Here is a 19,846-nt window from a genome sequence, read left to right on the forward strand (position 1 = left end):
TGCAATGAAGGCTCTTAGAGTCCTGTTGATGTTCAATGATCCCAGTGTGTGGCATTGAGTCATAGGCTTTCTTGTAATCAATCCAAGCCATGCACAGGTTGGTGTGTCGGGTTTTGCAGTCTCGGGTGACTGTGTGGTCTACAAGGAGTTGGTGTTTGGCTCCTCTGCTATTTATGCCTATGCCCTTCTGTGCCTTGCTCATGTATGTATCCATGTGCCCGCTTATCTTAGCCGCTATGATGCCTGACATGAGCTTCCATGTTGTAGAGAGACAGGTTATCGGTCAGTAGTTGAATGGGACTGAACCCTTTGAAGGATCATTCTGTATCAGGATTGTGCGCCCTTCAGTTAACCATTCAGGGTGAGTCCCATTTTGTAGAAGCTGGCTCATTTGAGCTGCCAGTCGGTCATGGAGGGCAGTGAGTTTCTTCTGCCAGTAGGCATGGATCATGCCAGATCATGGTGGACAGCACCATGATCTGGTGCTGTCCAGTTTTTCATACCTGAGACTCTTTCTTGGACATCTGCCACAGTGATGGTTACTGGAGCTTGCTCAGGGACGTTGCTGTGGTCCTCTCGTAGAGAGATTAGCCACTGTGCATTGTTGTTGTTTTCCAGTATTGTTCAGTCTCCAGCCTTGGTGGGTCTGCTCTGTTGTTATTACCCTGCCATTGAGAGTACACTTTAACTGGTTGGGTGCTTTGATGGTTCGTTCATTACTGTGGCTACATACGTAATCTCTGGACAGGGAGTTGTACTTGACTCCTCTCTGAACTGGCGCCCTGGCTCCCCCTTTCCATAGCACTTGTGTTGTACCTCATCAATTTCAAGTTGTGATAGCAGTTGTGGATGTTGGAACACTGAGCTACTAGTTGTTTGGCAGTTAGTTTGTGGGTTCACTCTCTGAGGCTGCGGGCCCACCACGATTGGTTCCCTGCCCGCATTTAAGTACTTCAAAGGGTATGCACTCTCACTCGAGATCAGGGACCACCTTGAGCAACAGGGACTATCTTTTATGGTTGGTGTATGGTGTACACGGTGTGCTCCAGGGCGTCACCTCTTGGTTTGTATGTGCTGCGTAGAATATGACTAGCATATTCCAGTGGGTGCAGTTGCTTCATCTGAGCTGGGCCCAGATGGAGCTTGTGGTGCTCTGTTATGTTGGTGTTCGTAATCATAGGAGGAGGAAATTTGGGAGTGTTTAGTCACCAGAGGAGGGGTGAAAAGGAAAAGGAAGTTGGTGGTGGTGGGGAGGGGGTTGGTTTGTGGGGGGTGGGGGGGGTTTAGGGTTAGGTCAGAAAACGGGTATGGTTAGGGTAAAGGTTAAGAATTGGTGAAGGTTTAAGGAAGGGGGGGTGGGGGGAAAGAGAAGGGTGTAAAAAGGGGGGGGGGCGGTTGGTTAGGTTTAGGCAAGGAGGGTGTGGTTAGGTTAAGAGTTAAGGATTGGTGAAGGTTAGGGTTAGGGGATATGGAGGGGGGGAGACAAAGGGGGGATTTGAGAGAAACTTGGTGTGGCTAGGTTAATAGTTTGGGTTTTGTTGAGAGTTGGCAGGGGGGGAGGGAGGGAGTAGAAACATGGGGGTGGGGGGTTTGGTTCTAATTTTCAGTAAGGTTTTAAGTGCTACCCTGGTTTATAGTTATGTTATTTGGGGTTCTGTCTGTTCAGGTTTAGTTTTCCAAAAAAATTATTTCTAGGTTTTTTTATGGTTCTTCTGGGTTTTTTTAATGTTTTTATTGGTTTGCTTTTTTTGTTTTTGATGTTGGCCTTTCTTATAATTAATTTTAGGTCCATTTGAGATGTTTAAGTGTTGTGAGTGTAAGCAGGATTCTAGGCTCCCTTGATTTGAGATGTTGTGGGAGGGTGAAAACGGTTCAGTGAGGTTATTTATGATCAGAGTTTGAGCGGAGCGCGCTGTTTGTAAATGATGGAGATTGTTTTTTGGTTAGTTTATTTTAGACTACTCTCTTTTATTTGCCTGGTTTTTATAGCGTTATTAGGGTCGAGGCAACGAAGTTGTTTCGGCTCTAATTCGTATCTTAAGTCTGAGCAGAATTTCAGAACTCAATCATCAGTGGCGTCTGCTGGCTCAAGCGGACGTTTCGGCCGTGTTTAGTGTTGACTGGGGATGTCGTAACCATTCCTTCCACATTCTTTGCATGTAACCCCTGTGACTAGGGTTACTTGAGTAATAGCATTCCAAAAGATGCTACTACTGTCCATGTCCATGTTTTCACCCCTCGCCTCTATATATATATATGTGTGTGTGTGTGTGTGTGTGTGTGTGTGTGTGTGTGTGCGTGTGTGTGTGTGTGTGTCTGCGTGTTGGCACAGGTGAATTAACAGGACATTTCGCCTGTATACACGCAACACTAACGGGACATTTTGAATTAGTGGGACAGTGCCGATGTCCTCATAATTCTTGCAACGTAAAAATGATTGGAGGGGGTTTTAATGGATGCCAAAGGGTTAAATTCCAAAAATCAGGCAAAGTCCCAATAATTCACATTTACATGACATTTGTGTATAACCTGTGTATCGATATGGCGCCCCGGGTGGTAACTTTGGGTATTGCACTTGCTCATGAATAATTCACACATGTGTATTTTTTTAGACACGCTGATTGGCTAGCACATGGGAGTCCCTGTAATGAAGGTTTTTGTGGGGAAAATGTGTGTTAGATAACAATTCTCCTTAAAATATGCTACTTTATTGAATGCAAATCTGGCTAAATTAAAACACTGATTATTTTAGAGGTACTAAATCTGTAGCTTGCTGTTGGGTGATTCATTTCAGCAAAGTTAATCTTTAATCTATGGTTTTATAGTATACTGAAGGATGTAAGAGGATTAATAATATTGAGACTAAAAATGTCAGTGGCCTAATAATATGGTATTACTGACCATAGCATATTTTTGGATAGTAAATTAAATGTTGAATGATTAAAAGATAGCTGTTAATAAATATTGGGAGATTGGAAGATAATTATCACATGCAAATGTAATAGTTTAGGTGTAGGGACAAACCTTACCCAACTAAATCCTAATCTACAGTGATGCAACTCACTAGAGGTTGGAGATTTGATGAGAAAATTTTAATTTTATTAAGAAGAGACTTAGACTTGTCAGAGGTTGTGTGAACATTTCTGGATAACACCTTTTTATCCATATATACAGTGAATCTGGAAAGTATTCACAACGTTTCACTTTTTTCATGTTTGGTTGTTATAACTTTTTTCCAAATTGTATTAATCCCTTTCCTCAAGATTGATAACACAAATGTCCTATTATGACACGATGTGTGAAAAAGTGTGTGATTTTTGCAAACTAACTAAAAACGAATTACTAACAAATTACATTTAAATACATAAGTATTCACAGCCTTTATCATGAAGCTCAAAATAGAGCTATTTTTACTGATAATTGCAGAGATTAAGTTCTACAACTTAAATAGAGTCCACTTGTAATGAATTCTGTTAATTTGATTAGATCTGGAAAGGCACACACCTGTCTTTATAAAGTCCCAAAATGGACAATGTTTGTATGCAAACACCAAGCATGAAATCAAATACATTGTCTGTAGACCTCAGAGACAGCATTGTTTTGAGGCAAACATCTGGGGAAGGATATTAAAAATTATGTTGCTTTGAAGTCCCCAATGAGCTCAGTGGCCTCCTTCATTCATAAATGGAATCAGTTTGGAACAACTAGGGCTCTCTATAGAGCTTGTTGGTTGTCTAAATTGAGTGATCAGGAGATAAGGGCCTTAGTCAGGAAGGTAACCAATGTTCCTTTTGATAGAGGAGAACCAAGAATCTGACCCCTGGCTACAGAAGCTGGCTCTTGGGATGTGGAATGTCACCTCTCTGGTGGGGAAGAAGCCTGAGCAGGTGTGCAAGGTTGAGAGGTTCATCTTGAAATAGTCTGTCTTACCTGCTTATTGCCATGGAGTTGGAATTGATGATGCCATCATACACCTGCTTTATCAAACCCACTGTCATCTGGACAAAGCAGGCAGCACTTTGATGATCATGTTCTTTGATTTCTCAAGTGCATTTAACACAATTCAGCCTGATCTGCTCTGTGAGAAACTCCAGAAGACACAGATGGAGCCCCCAACAATCAACTGGATCTATGACTACCTCACAGACAGACCACAGTTTGTGAGACTGAAGGACTGTGTGTCTAACCAGGTGGTCAGCAACACAGGAGCTCCACAGGGCACTGTACTCTCACCATTCCTTTTCACTCAGTACACGTCATGCTTCCAGCATAAGTCTGACTTCTGTCACCTATGAAACTACTCGAATGACTCTGCAGTTGGGGGATGTATCAGAGATGGACAAGAGGCTGTGGCTGGGGATGACTGAAGATGATGATCCACAAAGGGATTTTGCATAAAATCAAAAAGAATGTTTTAGACAATGCTGACCATCCCATTATTTCAAATCTGAATCTCTTCAGCCATATGTTTCTTCAGATTGGTTGTAAAACGGACTGCTACAGGAGATCTTTCTTGGCCACAATCTATCATAACTCCTTAATTAGTTACATCAACATTTAATTTCCTTTTTGAATAAGCAAACTATTTTTAAATTTAATTGAATAAAGACCCAATGAGATCAAGATATACACCAGAGGTCACTAATAGGCGGACGCTGGTCTGCATCTAGACTAAAATTATGTCTTATGCAAACCCAAAACTGAACCAAAACAAAAATAGCAACCTAAAATCTTGTTGAGCACTGTCTGATTTACTGGCACAGCTTTTACAATCTAAGCAGATTTATCCCTGAAGGAACAATCTGTAAGGACTGATCCTTACACGTTCTGGCTCCAAAGGGCTACTATTCTCAAAGCTTTCACAGCTCTGAGGTAAGTAGCCCTGCAAATCTCAATTATATTTGGTTCCACACACAACTGTGAGCCAGCTTTCTCCACAATGAACATTATAAAAAACAAATATTGTTCCTGGCTCACCAATGAGCACATCCACACATGCATGAGACTGGTTCTGACATCATTCTAGCACAGGTTAAAATTCTGGCATGACAAGCAAGCACTCACTTCTGTCACTGAAAGCAAAATAAGTGATCTAAGTCTAAAAATATTCAGTTATAAAATATGTTCATTTTTAAATAGTTTAAGTCCAGATGGTAAACAAAAATATAAATCAAGCTTTCTTCTATTAGTTTTTTTCTGAGGTCATTCACTTGTGAACATGCAGTTTTCTTGTTTTACTTAGGTTCTTCTTTTGACTTGACATCCTACTTTTACTCAGTGAATGAAAGAACATCAAACATGAGAAATCAGACATACATATTCAGCTCCCTGTTTCATGACTATAAATATTGTCAAAAAGTACTTGAATATGACAGAATCCATTCAATTTGAAAAGCAAATCAAGGCATGCAGACACTGAAAAAACTGCCCAGCTACTAAATTTTAAGTTGTATATATTTTATTTTTCTCTTCAGACCTTGGCATCATGAAATATTGCTAAGATATCATGAATTGAATACCCCTGATATACACAATTGCACATACTATATAACTTTGGTCACTATGGAAATGACACCTGTAATAATTTTGGAAATCACTTTCATAAAGGTCTACGGTAGTGGATAAATAATAAATCTATCACAAAACCTAGTGAATGATTTGTTCATCAAAGAACACCTAATTGGAGAGAGGAAAAGGGGTGGAGCTTTAACCCCTCCCCCTCTGTCATTTTCCTCCCAAGACTGATGTTGCGCTCTCTGTGAGGAATGAACAATTCTGCGCTGCAACTTGGACGGATGTGGAGAAGTATGTAGGTAAGTCTTTCTTAAAGTAATTTGAACACAAGCAAGGTTGGCAAAGTTTTACTCATATTTGCAATGTGACCGACATATATTTTCATGCAGCACTTCCTAATTAAGGCACCGCTAATGAGCAAAAGCTAGCTTGTGTTGAGAACAGGTGACCACTTAGAACAAGGTTTAAACACGCCATGTGTTAAATGGAATGACCATTTAAAAACAGGAATTAGAATGTTACATTTGTCTTAAAATTGAGTCAATGCCAACTAGAAACAAAAATGGCAACATGGGCTAATGGCTGCTCACTTCAGTTATGATGTTAGCATGTGCAGCTAACCTTGTTTACTGTTTTACATATTCATTTTATAAATGTTCAAGAATAATTTCATTATAGAACACAATAATTCACAGTGCATAGCTCATAATCCATATCTCTTTTTTGCAATTTATGGTGCAGTTAATGTAAAAATAAATAAATAAATATTACCAGAAGTTTTTTCATAAGAAAGTTTAAATAGCCAGATCATTCAACAGTTTCACATGGTGTGATTTAAACCTTTTTTGATGTTTTCCTTATTAACTAGTGCTTTCAAAATATTTTGTAGGCTATTTTGTTGGGTAAGTTAAACAAATATGAAAATATGAAACCAGCTGCAACTGAGGTTAAGAGAAGTGCAGTCCTATGTTAAATTCCACGATTGTTTTAAGAACACTTTTGGAGCTATTTATTCTTTATTTTCCTTATTCATTGAACTGTTTGCTGTCTACTCCTAAGGTGTGTGCTTGACACAGTCCCAGCAATGGTTATTCCTGACAAGGCACAGAATTCCTAAGACTGTGCATAGATAACCCGAAGAGTAATATTGTTTTCTATCACGAGGGCCTTGCTAAAAATACTTTGGACAATTGGATTACCTAGCATTGCCTTAGCTCTGTATATAGTGTTAATCTATCTTGAAGTTAATATTAAATGAATCTTAACGATTCGTTTGGTGTCTTCTCCACAGGTTTCTGCTCACTGTGACAATACTGCAGGTGAAGAACCGATGGGATCACTGTCCTTATCTCTTGAAACACAGGTGAACAGCTGTCTGACTTGGAAATATTTGTAATTTATCTGACAGGTATTTTAGTGGACATGGGTTTTTGAGAGAGTAGACACAGTCCCAGCAATGCTTATTCCTGTCAGGGCAAAGCATTATGAGGACTGTGTATAGATGACACATAGAGTAATATTGTTGGCAATCACTAGGACCTTGCTTAAAATATTATTGCCAAACAACTTTCCTAGCTTTCCATAGCTCTATTGACAGTGTTATTCGATAGTGTTCTACCTTGGTGTTAATTTTAAATGAATCTTAATAACTCGTTTGCTGTCTTTTCCACAGGTTTCTGCTCACCCTGACAGAACTGTAGGTGATGATCCGATGGGATCACTGTCCTCATCTCTTGAACTACAGGTGAACAGCTGTCCGACTTGGAAATCTTTGTAATTTGTCTGACAGGTATTTTAGTAGACATGGGGTTTTTGAGAGTGTAGACACAGTCCCAACAATGCTTGTTCCTGTCAAGGGACAGCATTATGAGGACTGTGTATAGATGACCCGAAGAGGAATATTGCTGGCAATCAATAGGACCTTGCTTAAAATACTATTGCCAAACAACTTTCCTAGCTTTACCATAGATCTTTATACATTGTCTCTCTATAGTGTTCTAACGTGAAGTCAATATTAAATTAATCTTAATGACTCAATTGCTGTCTTCTCCACATGTTTCAGCTCACCCTGACAGAACTGTAGGTGATGAACCAATGGGATCACTGTCCTCATCTCTTGAACCACAGGTGAACAGCTGTCCGACTTTGAAATCTTTATAATTTGTCTGACAGGTATTTTAGTACACATGGGTTTTTGAGAGTGTAGACACAGTCCCAGCAATGCTTATTCCTGTCAGGGGACAGCATTATGAGGACTGTGTATAGATGACCCGAAGAGTAATATTGTTGGCAATCACTAGGACCTTGCTTAAAATACTATTGCCAAACAACTTGCCTAGCTTTACCATACCTCTTTCTATAGTGTTGTAACTTGAAGTCAATATTAAATTAATCTTAATGACTCGTTTGCTGTCTTCTCCACAGGTTTCTGCGCATCCTGACAAAACTGTAGGTGAAGAAACGTTGGGATCACTATCCTCGCCTCTTGAACCACAGGTGAACAGCTGTCCGACTTGGAAATCTTTGTAAATTTTCTGACAGGCATTTTAGTACACATGGGTTTTTGAGAGTGTAGACACAGTCCCAGCAATGCTTGTTCCTGTGAAGGGACAGCATTATGAGGACTGTGTATAGATGACCTTAAGAGTAATATTATTGGCAATCACTATGACCTTGCTTAAAATTCTATTGCCAAACAACTTATCTAGCTTTACCATAGCTCTTTATACAGTGCCTCTCTATAGTGTTCTATCGTGAAGTCAATATTAAATTAATCTTAATTAAGCAGTTGCTGACTCAACTGCTGTCTTCTCCACAGGTTTCTGCTCACCCTGACAGAACTGTAGGTGATGAACCAATGGGATCACTGTCCTCATCTCTTGAACCACAGGTGAACAGCTGTCCGACTTGGAAATCTTTGTAAATTTTCTGACAGGCATTTTAGTGGACATGTGTTTCTGAGAGAGTAGACATAGTCCCAGCAATGCTTCTTCCTGTCAAGGGACAGCATTATGAATACTGTGTATAGATGACCCATAGAGTAATATTGTTGGCAATCACTAGGACCTTGCTTAAAATACTATTGCCAAACAACTTTCCTAGCTTTCCATAGCTCTATTGACAGTGTTTTTCGATAGTGTTCTACCTTGGTGTTAATTTTAAATGAATCTTAATGACTCGTTTGCTGTCTTCTCCACAGTTTTCTGCTCACCCTGACAAAACTGTAGATGAACAACCGATGGGATCACTATCCTTGTTTCATGAACCACAGGTGAACAGCTGTCCGACTTGGAAATCTTTGTAATTTGTCTGACAGGTATTTTAGTGGACATGGGTTTTTGAGATAGTAGACACAGTTCCAACAATGCTTGTTCCTGTCAGGGCACAACATTATGAGGACTGTGTGTAGATGACCCGAAGAGTAATATTGTTGGCAACCATTGGGACTTTGTTTTAAATATTATTGCCAATCAACTTGTCTAGCTTTGCCATAGCCCAATATACAGTGTTACTCAATAGTGTTCTAACTTGAAGTCAATATTAAATTAATCTTAATGACTCATTTGCTGTCTTCTCCACAGGTTTCTGCTCATCCTAACAAAACTGTCGGTGAAGAACCAATGGGATCACTATCCTCGTCTCTTGAACCACAGGTGAACAGCTGTCTGACTTTGAAATCTTTGTAATTTGTCTGACAGGTATTTTAGTGGACATGGGTTTTTGAAAGTGTAGACACAGTCCCAGCAATGCTTCTTCCTGTCAGGGGACAGCATAATGAGGACTGTGTATAGCTGACCCGAAGAGTAATATTGTTGGCAATCACTAGCACCTTGCTTAAAATGCTATTGCCAAACAACTTATCTAGCTTTCCCATAGCTCTATATACAGTGTTACTCAATAGTGTTCAGTAACAGACTCCTACATATGATTTATATTTTAAAAAGTAAAATTGTCTCTCTTGTTTGTAGATTATCCTGAAAAGGACCATCCTCAGAGAAATCTAAAACGTCCCTGGTCTCCTACAGAAATTGCAGCAGTGTTGAAACATTTTCAGAAATACATTGACACTGGGAAGCTGGCAAGTTTTGTTGAAATTCAACAGTGTCAACAGACAGAACATCCTGCTTTAATAAACCGCTCAATTCAGAACATAAGAGACTTTGTTAGAAATTGTGGTGTGTCCAAAAGAAAAAGTAAAAATGTCAGATAAATCTTGAGCCAAGATGTTCTAAACAAAATCTTAAGAACTTTCAAGCATTCTGTTGTTTTAAAAAATAAAAACCCAGAAGTTCAACTCTTAGGTGAGTATAAACGGCTCATTGTATTAGAGAGTATGTACTGTTAAAAGTAACATTTAAAGGAAAAGGCATTTTGTTTTTAACCTTTACCTTTTTTTCGTTTTGTTTGCTTGTTTATTTTTGGAGTAGTTTTCTATAATGTGCTCTGATTTCTAAGTTGGTCCAAGATGGATGTTGAAGAGACTCAACAAAACTTGAACTCTTAATCATTTTCAAAGTAATTCAGAGAATTGATTTTCAGGTTGTTGAAAAAGGCAAAATTGTTCTAGTAATATGTTTTCTTAAAGGTATCACAATTAAATTTTTGTTTTCTTTTGTTAAGTTGGGCTTCACCTTTAGTTGAAATGAGGCACAATGCTTTGTAGAGCATTGTACCTTAATTTGAAAGGGCTTCAGGATTAATATTTGAGTAGAATAGTATTCTTAAAACCTGCTTCAAAGAGAGATTTGTTTGCTTCTCAATCTGTTTAAGTAAGATTTTTGTTTTGTTTGGGTCATGTGTATTGTGTGGTATCTAGAAGAACTTGGGTTTAACTTCATTATTGACTAAAGTCAAACTGTTTTGAAAAACTAAGCTTGATAGGTTCCTGTGTTTTGGTTTGCTCCAAAAAATAAAAATTGCAAAAGACAATGTCGTTTGTTTATTCCATAATACATTTTAATTTGTATAGGTCTAAACATTACCCTATAGGTAATGAACAAGCACTATATTGCTGACCATATTTCTATTTGATTATTATTTTTTTCATATTTTGACTGAGATTTTTGTAGTCCGTGCCTGTGTTCATGACAAATGAACACTACAATTATTGCAGGGTGTGAATTAATCCATTTGATGCTCATTTGGGTACTTTAGTATGTCTTAGTGACATTCTTTGAAGTCTTATTTTAAATGTCCTTGCAATTCTCATTGGTACTTATAATGTATTGTTATGCAGGGGGTGTGGCTTATTTATCTAATTACCGATGTCCTGTTAATGTTGCATAAAGTCAGGTCATTATATTTAGAGTTGTGTAGTGTGTAAACACAATTTTAACTGAGATCTTTGTTGAGTGGCTCATTAAAGATTTTTTGACACATTCAGTCGGCCTGTAGAGCAAGTGGAAAGGGGTGCTCCCATAATTCACCACTGTGACTGGTTCGGAAAAATTGTCCTTACAATTCACCGGGACCTGTATATGTGTGTGTGTGTGTGTGTGTGTGTGTGTGCGTGTCTGTGTGTGTGTCTGCGTGTGTGTGTGTGCATACATACACACACACAAATTTAAAGTGGTTAAATCAACCTTTCCTGAAGTTTCACAAATCACAAACATGGTTCTAAATATTCACTATTAACTAAGGAAAGCCGTTGTGGTGGATGTAGCAATACCAAGTGATTACAACATCAGGAAAAAGGAGCAGGAGTAATTGGAGAAATACCAAGACCTCAGGGAGGAACTGGAAAAGGCCTGGAAGGTGAAGACCACAGTGGTGCCTGTGGTCATCGGGGCCCTCGGGGCAGACAGTCACCCCCAAACTGGAGCAGTGGCTCAAACAGATCCCAGGAACAACATCAGACATCTCAGTCCAGAAATGTGCAGTTCTAGGCACAGCCAAGATACTGGAGGAGAACCTCAAGCTCCCAGATTTAGAGAGGAGACAGACAGACAGACAGACAGACAGACAGACAGACAGACAGACAGACAGACAGACAGACAGACAGACAGACAGCGGAGGGTCCGCAAACACTGAGCAATTCTTCTTTTTTATGGCAGTTGGCAAACTACTGCGCACGCTCTCCATGTGTGATATTATTGCGCCCTCTACTGCGTATGTGGGACGCTTCCAGGTCGTTAGCTGTTCATGCTGGAGAACACATACAGGTCGCTTATATTTGTAAGTGTGAACAACCACTTCAAAAAAATCCAATTTGACAAAAAATTGGAATTGGGTCACTTGTCACTTCAGATTAGTTTGCACATAAAGACCAAAAACATGCTTTTTAATTCTATAACAACAATCTTTTCCTTCCTTGCTCTGATTTTCCTCACTTTTTTTTTTTCAAACTGATTGCTCAACTTTTAATGCCTCCCAATGTGATTGTTGTTTTTAGCCGTTCCTCTCCGTGCCATGATCATGGAGACCACAGCAGGTGACCCTCTGCATCTTGGTTTAATCACATTTTCCTTCATCATCATCACCACTCTTCCTCCACTCACACGTGTTCTCCTCTTGGAGAGGTGCATGTTTGTGTGTCTGTCCTCAGTAAACATTGCCTCACATATTCTCAGGCTCAGGCATCACAGTATATAGAGAGCTGTGTGAATCGAACTAAAACCTCCAAGTTTTAAACCTGTTATTCTGCAGACCTCATGTATCTTCATTTTCCCTCCACATAAGGCGGGAAGCTACAAGTTAAAACTGCAAAAGTCTGAAAAAACTGAGGCAATGAAGGTTGAGGACACATCCGCTGATTTCATTCACTGTCTAGTGAAGTCTGCATTTCCACTAACATGGCCTCCATGTTGCCGTGTCTCACAGCAAAATGAGCATCACACCATATTTTGGGGATACATTATTCTGAGCCTTGTAACTCTGGGCGTGTTGCAGAATCAAACAATGGATTAAGTTGTTCAATAGAACATCTGTTGTTGTGATGTGGAACATCATTCCAGCCAGTTTCTCCCAACTTAAAATGTTTGATGTGTGCACCAATTCCATTTTGCATGAAAGAGTCCCAGGCTTTATCTTCATGAGTGGTGAGAAAACAGACACCAGACTCTGCTCTAAATTTATATGTGGATATTGTTTTTGAACATTCTATTTGTTGAACATTTTCAACCTCAGCCCATATAGTTTGCCAAAACCATTTAACCTTTTTGCATTCCCTAAGGCAGTGAAATCTTGTCCCTAAAATCAACGGCAGTTTCTGATATGAGTGATATGGGCAACTGCACAGGGCGGCATCTGTGGGGCAGGAGGTTCGGTTTGTGCTCAGATGAAAAATCAAGAAGCATAATTTCAGATTTTGTAAAACTTATCTTGTATACAGAAATTTGACCGAATTCTTCCACACAATTGATTAGCACAGGTACCGAGTTTGGTGTGTCTGTTAAAGTCAAGAGAATGTCATCCACATAAAAGGTTGTAGTGTGTTCCCCTTATAACTGTTCCCTGGATATTTGATGATTGCCGGACATCAATTGCTAATGGGTCGATTGCTAAGGAAAACAACAGATAATGGTGACTCTTGAGCTCTTTGAAAGTATTTTAACATCCACCCTAAGGACGCTAATTGGATGATTAGAAGCACATAATTCTGGATGTTTTTCTTTTTTTTGGAATATCTATAATATGAGCTAAGTACACACATTTTGGGAGTTCCCCTCCTTCAAAAAACTTGTCAGACACATGTTGTAATAGTTTAATTTAGCTTTTTATATTTTTATAAAACTATACACAGAATTCATCAGCCCCTGGACATTTATCTGATTGGGGAGAGGAGATTTCACAGAAATCGATGAAAGTATTTTAACATCTTTCTGTTAGAAAGACCTCCAACAGGGAAGTATTTTAGCAGTTTAGCTCGTTCATCTGTTAACTGAGACTTTCCTCTCTCCCTGAAGGATAAGCCCTTTTTTGAGATATTGTTTTGCTAACTTATCTTCTAGCAGAGCTTTGGATGTTTGGATGCTCTTTGCACACTGCAAGGCAGTTCATATTACTGGTGAAGGGTACATGACCTACCGTAGCCACAAGGGAGCCCCCAAAAGCATTTTTTTTTTCTTTTTGTCCATAAAATACTGACTTCTACATACATTATCAAATGTATATTATTGTAAAAACAAATAACTTCATAATGAAATTGTGTGTTTTTGTTGCTCTGACATAGAAATTGTTACAAAAAAAAAAAATCAGTTCCACTGAGGGGACTTCTTTTTGTGTGTGTCCTCTGGTATTTTGATGATTTGTCTTTGATGATGAACTTCAGACCTGGGGTTAGAACACCTCCTCACCATCACCCTAATCTTTAGTTTCCTCCACAGACTTTTGGAGTCACCATCTGACTCCACAGCTGGAGTCAGATGGTGACTCCCCTGAGAAATATGCTCTTATCAGCTTATAAAACTTAAGCGCCTTCTCCTTGGGTGTGGCTTTACCCGGTTCCTCTTCATTCAGCTCCAGCCAGATTTGTCTCCATTTGTAGACCCTGTGGGACCCTCCTCGCTTTTTGGAACAAGTCGGGCCAACCTGGGTATTGCATGCAAACGATTTGATTGGCAGTAGACTGCATTTGTTGATTGGTCATTGAATTTACATCACAATATGAGTGAAAACGATATTTGCAAACTCTTCAAACATCAATATCTCAACCACTATTTTCAATCAATAGTATTTGGCAAGATTGCTGCATATTGATAATTCCAGGGTCAGACTTTGAGGTCCAAATCTTTCTATCAAATGTGGCAAAAGAGCACACGCAGCGTCAACTGGACAGAGCAACCCTATGCTCTCACAGCTTGCTCATGTTCCCACATTCCCACTTATTCACGCCCTCTAACAGGAACACACTGCCAGTGGAGATGCACCCAACTTGGCTAGAACTGAACCAGATATTAACTGGATAGAGTTAGACTTGACAATGGAGAGGGGGCTTTGAGATATTAATGAAAACAACTTACTCTATTAGTTTTGGTGTCTGTGGCCTCATCATCAAACGCTATCAGTGACATATGTTTTCATTTGTGAAAAATTTCCTGTTCCGCTTTAGCTTCCTGGTCAGCTTCATGGTGGACGCCAGGGGAGGAGCCATGCGTGGTTGCCGACATAATGGCCTCCGCATCATTATTCCACCCAAGAAATGCAGCGCCCCAACAAGGGTCACCTGTCGACTGGTGAAACGGCACCGTCTGGCCACCATGCCCCCCATGGTGGAGGGCGAGGGTCTGGCCAGCAGGCTTATTGAAGTGGGGCCATCTGGAGCCCAGTTTCTTGGGTAAGGCTACAGGTAGAGACTTAAAGTAGACACAGAATATTGGAAGAGTTATGCCAGCAAACAAATATAGTAATTCTACAGAAATATGTAATATTATGCTTGTCACTCTTGGAAGCACACTTGGAATGACAGGAATTGCTCATCATTTAAAGTACATATTTCACTTTAAATGCATGTTGAAGCCTTTGTGTCATAACAGGTCTGAAATTAACATTTTTGGTGCAAAAATGGCCCATATTTCAAAATATAAGGTATTGGTACCTTCTCTACCTATCCTGCTTACTGCTCCACCTAGTGACCACCGTTAATGACATAGATGGAGGAGAACGTTCCGGACTGTGCAGCTAAAAACACGGAGTAAGACCTGGAGGAGGTGACTAATCCTGAACATTAAATCAGCTACATGTTTAAGATTGAAGGCTCACAGGAGAGCCAGAAGCTGGAACTGTTGACAGAGATTATATAAATTGTAGAACAGCAGATATTGGAATGGAAAACAACATGCACACAAACCAGGGATGCCACCTTTCAGATATGAAAATAAGGGATGCTCACCACAGTGAGGCGCCCACAGAAGTGGTGCACTTAATTTCACAGCTGTTTTCGGGTTTTTTTTTTTCTTTTGAGTATAACAATTTTTTGAGTATAACAATCAGAGTATAACTTCAACATGTTAAGTGGAAGTAGCTTAATTTTCAAATCAGCAAGTGTTTGGTAAAAAGTTAAATACTCAAGTACTGAGTAACTGATCATAACAACCGATTTAATATTTTTAAATTCATGTCAGACAGCCAAAAGCAAGGTCTGTGCAAATTCTGGTATTTTCAATAACACCAAAATATTTAGAAGGAGTTAAGTTCAGAGGCTGGTTCTAGACCAAATGTACTATGGGGGCTGGAGATAGTCAGTGTTTTTTCATAGGGGCAATTAAAAAATGAAGAAAATAAAAAACAGGGCAATATTTCATAATTTGATGTATAAATGAACCAAAGGATGGATGGATGGATGGATGGATGGATGGATGGATGGATGGATGGATGGATGGATGGATGGATGGATGGATGGATGGATGGATGGATGGATGGATGGATGGATGGATGGATGGATGGATGGATGGATGGATGGATGGATGGTTTTAAGACGAGCTTTAAAAGTGGACAGTGAATGAAGGAAAAACATGCTGACAAAAATGCACCAGACAAATAGATTACTGTTAATCTATTTGTTTGATTTATTCCGTAAATTGACATTTATATTATTTTGGCTAATACTATCATATGAGAAAACCTATCATCCAAAATGAACATCCTAAGTAAATAATCAAACCATAACAGTCTACTAAAAGCACAATGAGAAACTTAATCATAGCAAAAGGTTCTATACCATATCAGCCTCAGGAGATGATTGAGGGATGAAGAGATTCTTTAGGTTCTAACGGGTCTGCAGTTCATTTTAAATGATTTTTTCAATGTCTGTATTTATCCTCACTGAAATTGCTGAGCCTGGGATGGGCGTCTAACCACTCACATCTGTACTTTTGCAAGAGATTTGCTTTGAAGGACATGGTGGAGTACATTTTAAAAAGACGCAGGTTGATAGACGCTCACTTTGGCTTTGTAGTGTTTGTCTCTAAGCAACCGTAACAACAGTGTTGGACCGTAGCGTTCTGGAGGGTCCTTTGTACATACAATTAGAGTCAAAAATGTTCATATTCCTGGAAAATTGAATAACTCTCTCCACACCCACCTTCTTACAGGTCAAAGCTGCGACTCTGGTTTGTTGTTGTCTCTTCTCCCCGTCATCTTCTGTCTTCCCCTCGCTGCTTCTGCTGTTATGGTGGCACTGCAGTGGATTTCAGCCTGATTTTGTAATTTCTTCTGGACCAGACCAGTTGCAGCCTGATCAGCTGCACATATGTTTTAACCTGAGCAAACAAAACCTCCTTGAGCTCAGAAATCCGACCGCAGGGCTCCGTTCTCCTCCAGTTACGTCATGCAAACCACATGGCTTTTCTAGAAGTGGAGCTTTTTTGGTGACTCAATACTTTAAAACTTTCGCTGGCTAGTTACAGACCAAATACAGCAACCGTATTTACAGTTTGACCTTAGAAAATACTTTTCTACCATTTAAAAGAACCTTAAATATGCACTTTAAGATGCATTAACAGTGTGAGAAAGGTGGGGGGACCTTCTATATTCTTGATTGCTTGAGACTTACGATTTGCTGCCCTCTTTCTTTCAGACTGATTTTCCCCAGCTTGTGCCTAACTTCAGCTGTTTGTGTATCTGCTCTTGCTTCCTGCCAGTGCCAGGGTCTGCCAGTCTTTGCTCTCCAGCATGCCCAGTTTGATTTCATAACAGCTCCTGTCTAACTATTTTTAACTGTTAATCCTTAACCTTAACTATGGCTTTTCTTATGAATTCCACCTACATAAATGCACCATGATTGGTTTTATATGTGGCTGGTTATGTCCTCTAATGGTAATATGTGGGAATATATCACAATATACTGTAAGTTACAATGTTAGGCCATCCAATGGACAGTTAGCCTTTATGTGCAGACAAGCTGGAAGTTTTCTAGCACAGATATGATATTCTAATTAATGTTTTATTATATTGAAGGTTATACAGCACCATCCTGGTAAGGATATGTTAAGGGTCTGAGAATTTATTTCATTAGAAATAAATGCCATGTGCTGTTGTCTTTCCAATGTTCAAGTGTGTAAGATAAGCTGACCTCTGTGTCATATCATGTTCACACCCCAAGATAACAGAGTCATGGATACTATTTAGGTTCCTTGGAACACAAACCAATGCAATAATGCTTCAGTTATTATATCACTGCTGCAACATATCAAAAACTATACTGTGTCATTTGTAAACTTTCACATCAAAAATTAACAGCAATTACTTGAGTTACTTAGCCTATCATAAGGGGAAGTAATAAGGATTGAGGAATATGAACACCTCAGTGTTGGCCTTGACAACAGGCTGGACTGGAGACACAACAGTGAGAAGTAAGAAGGAACAGAGCAGACTGAACTTCTTAAGGAAGCGAAGATCCTTGAAGGTTTGCAGCAAGGTGCTGCAGATCTTTTATCAATCTGTTGTTGAGAGCGTCATCTCTTCTGCTGTCATCTGTTGGGGCAGCAGCATCAGAACCAGGGACCTAAAAAGGCTCAAGAGTCTGATAAAGAAGGCTGGTTCTGTTCTGGGGACGACTGGAACCTCTGGAAATGATGATGCAAAGAAGGATTTTTCATAGGATCAAGAAAATTATGGACAGTCTTGACCATGCTCTTCATGAGACTGTATTGAGGAAACAGTGTCTTTAGTCAGAGGCTTCTTCAGAGTCCCTGTAATACAGACCTCTACAGTAGATTTTTCCTGGCAACAAAACTCTTTGAAGAACAACAACATTTAAATTCCCTTCAGGATCAATAAAGTATTTTTGAATCTGAATTGGCTTTTCAAAGTTATATTTTCACAATGTCATTCTTTCATCTATAGATGTCACATTTTCTAACTAAATATTTCCTAAACAAAATATTTTGCTTCAAGCTAACTACCTTATAAAAAATGTTAGTTAGCAAGCTAATATTTAGTTTGAAGCCTAAAATTTAGTTTGATAGTAATATTTTTATAGGGTTCTACAAAATTTTGGCTTGCTAGCTGGATATTCGGTTAGCAGGCTAAATATTCAGCTTAAGGCTAACTACATGTTTACCTCGCAAAGCAAAATGCCTTTGCTAAATATTTAGATTAGTTAGATAGCTAAACATTTAGCCCCCAAATCGTTGGCTATTTACCCTGTCATGAGGGAGAAAAATAGCCATATTTTCACCATGTTATACATTTATTTATGAGAGTTTAAACTAAATATGTAATTAGTAAGCCAAGCTGCTAAATATTCTGTTTGGAGTTAAACATTTAGTGGCAAGCTATATATTACCTTGCTAACTACAAATTTTTTTATAAGGCAAATATTTGGCTTGGAGCAAAATATTTTGACTTTGGAAAATGAGCCCCATTTCTTCCCCTTATGATAGGCTAAAAAACTCAAATGATTGCTGTAAAGTTTTGACTGCACAACTTTACAAACGGCACACCAAAAAAAAAAAAAACAGCCATTATATAATATTTTTCCAGTGAAATCTGGTTGATTATGCTACTGCAGTAACAAGTCCAGATTTTAATGTTTTTTGTGCAGGATGCTGTACCCTTCAATAGTCTTTTTAAATGATGTGTCTTTGTATTTCTTTCTTTTTTTGAGAGAATAATCACATGCTTACAAAACAATTAGATTTTCCATTCAACCAAAACATTGTGTGCTTTCTCCTCCACTCTGCTGCGGATGGATGCTTGGCGTGTCACACAGTAAACTCCACCTCCCCACTGCCCCTCCACCTCTAAATGAGGGAGAGAGTTTGGTTAGCAGAATCCTCCAGCTTGGTCCACCGGGGACTAAATTTCTTGGGTAGGGTGATGAGGCCTCATAAAGCATAGAATATTGCATAGGAAACAATCTATGGATGCCAGCCTCAGTTTCTGCCTTTCACTTCATATATTATTTCTGCATGTTTTTTAATATTTTGTAACCCCTTCCCTTAATGTCTGGTACCTCACTTTATTTGTCACACTTCTGTTTGTTATTGCTTTGCCTTACCCTCTTTATGCTTTATTCTATAGTTTTTTCATAGAAACTGTTCTTGTCACTTGTAATCCCCTCCACATTGAACAAAAAAGTCAGGTACCCAGAAGGATTGGTTGATGTTGGACATAACTTAAAATGAGTGGCATATAGAAGGCTGTGATGGGCCAACCACAGCCTTGTGCATGGACATGCACACCTTGCATGTATAGAACAGATCTGAGCAACCAGAACGACATTAGAGAGCGTAACAAAATATTCTGTCTGAAAAACATCTAACCAACGAGGTCACCCTGTCTTTTCTCAGCCCAACTTGTATTAGGACAATTCCAGAAGCTGTTTGCCGACATGCCATTGGAGAAAATAACAGCCTTTCCTCTGATAGTACTATCCGATGTTCTGCCACCG

General features: G+C 39.2%; 2 protein-coding genes across 26 annotated transcripts in view; both read left to right on the top strand.

Annotated features, from left to right (window-relative positions):
• ank2b (ankyrin 2b, neuronal) overlaps positions 1-19,846 on the top strand; it is a 215,531-nt gene that overhangs the window by 156,207 nt on the left and 39,478 nt on the right. For 15 of the 25 annotated variants that reach the window (XM_081599462.1, XM_081599464.1, XM_017310416.2 and 12 more), the window contains 3 exons: positions 11,906-11,944; positions 14,564-14,788; positions 19,166-19,264. In XM_081599462.1, coding sequence (XP_081455588.1) covers positions 11,906-11,944; positions 14,564-14,788; positions 19,166-19,264 — 363 coding nt within the window. The remainder of the gene's footprint in view (positions 1-11,905; positions 11,945-14,563; positions 14,789-19,165; positions 19,265-19,846) is intronic. The other 10 variants (XM_008434887.3, XM_081599477.1, XM_008434890.3 and 7 more) reach the window with 3 other exon arrangements.
• On the top strand, positions 7,018-10,443 carry LOC145548654 (uncharacterized). Its single transcript, XM_081599484.1, has 7 exons — positions 7,018-7,258; positions 7,577-7,641; positions 7,939-8,010; positions 8,333-8,404; positions 8,714-8,785; positions 9,096-9,167; positions 9,483-10,443. Exons 2-7 carry the CDS (start codon positions 7,609-7,611, stop codon positions 9,516-9,518), a joined length of 357 nt encoding a protein of 118 aa, XP_081455610.1. The 5' UTR covers positions 7,018-7,258; positions 7,577-7,608; the 3' UTR covers positions 9,519-10,443.

Source organism: Poecilia reticulata, chromosome 18, assembly GCF_904066995.2.
Source record: "Poecilia reticulata chromosome 18, P_reticulata-male-v2, whole genome shotgun sequence".
NCBI classification, from domain to species: domain Eukaryota; kingdom Metazoa; phylum Chordata; class Actinopteri; order Cyprinodontiformes; family Poeciliidae; genus Poecilia; species Poecilia reticulata.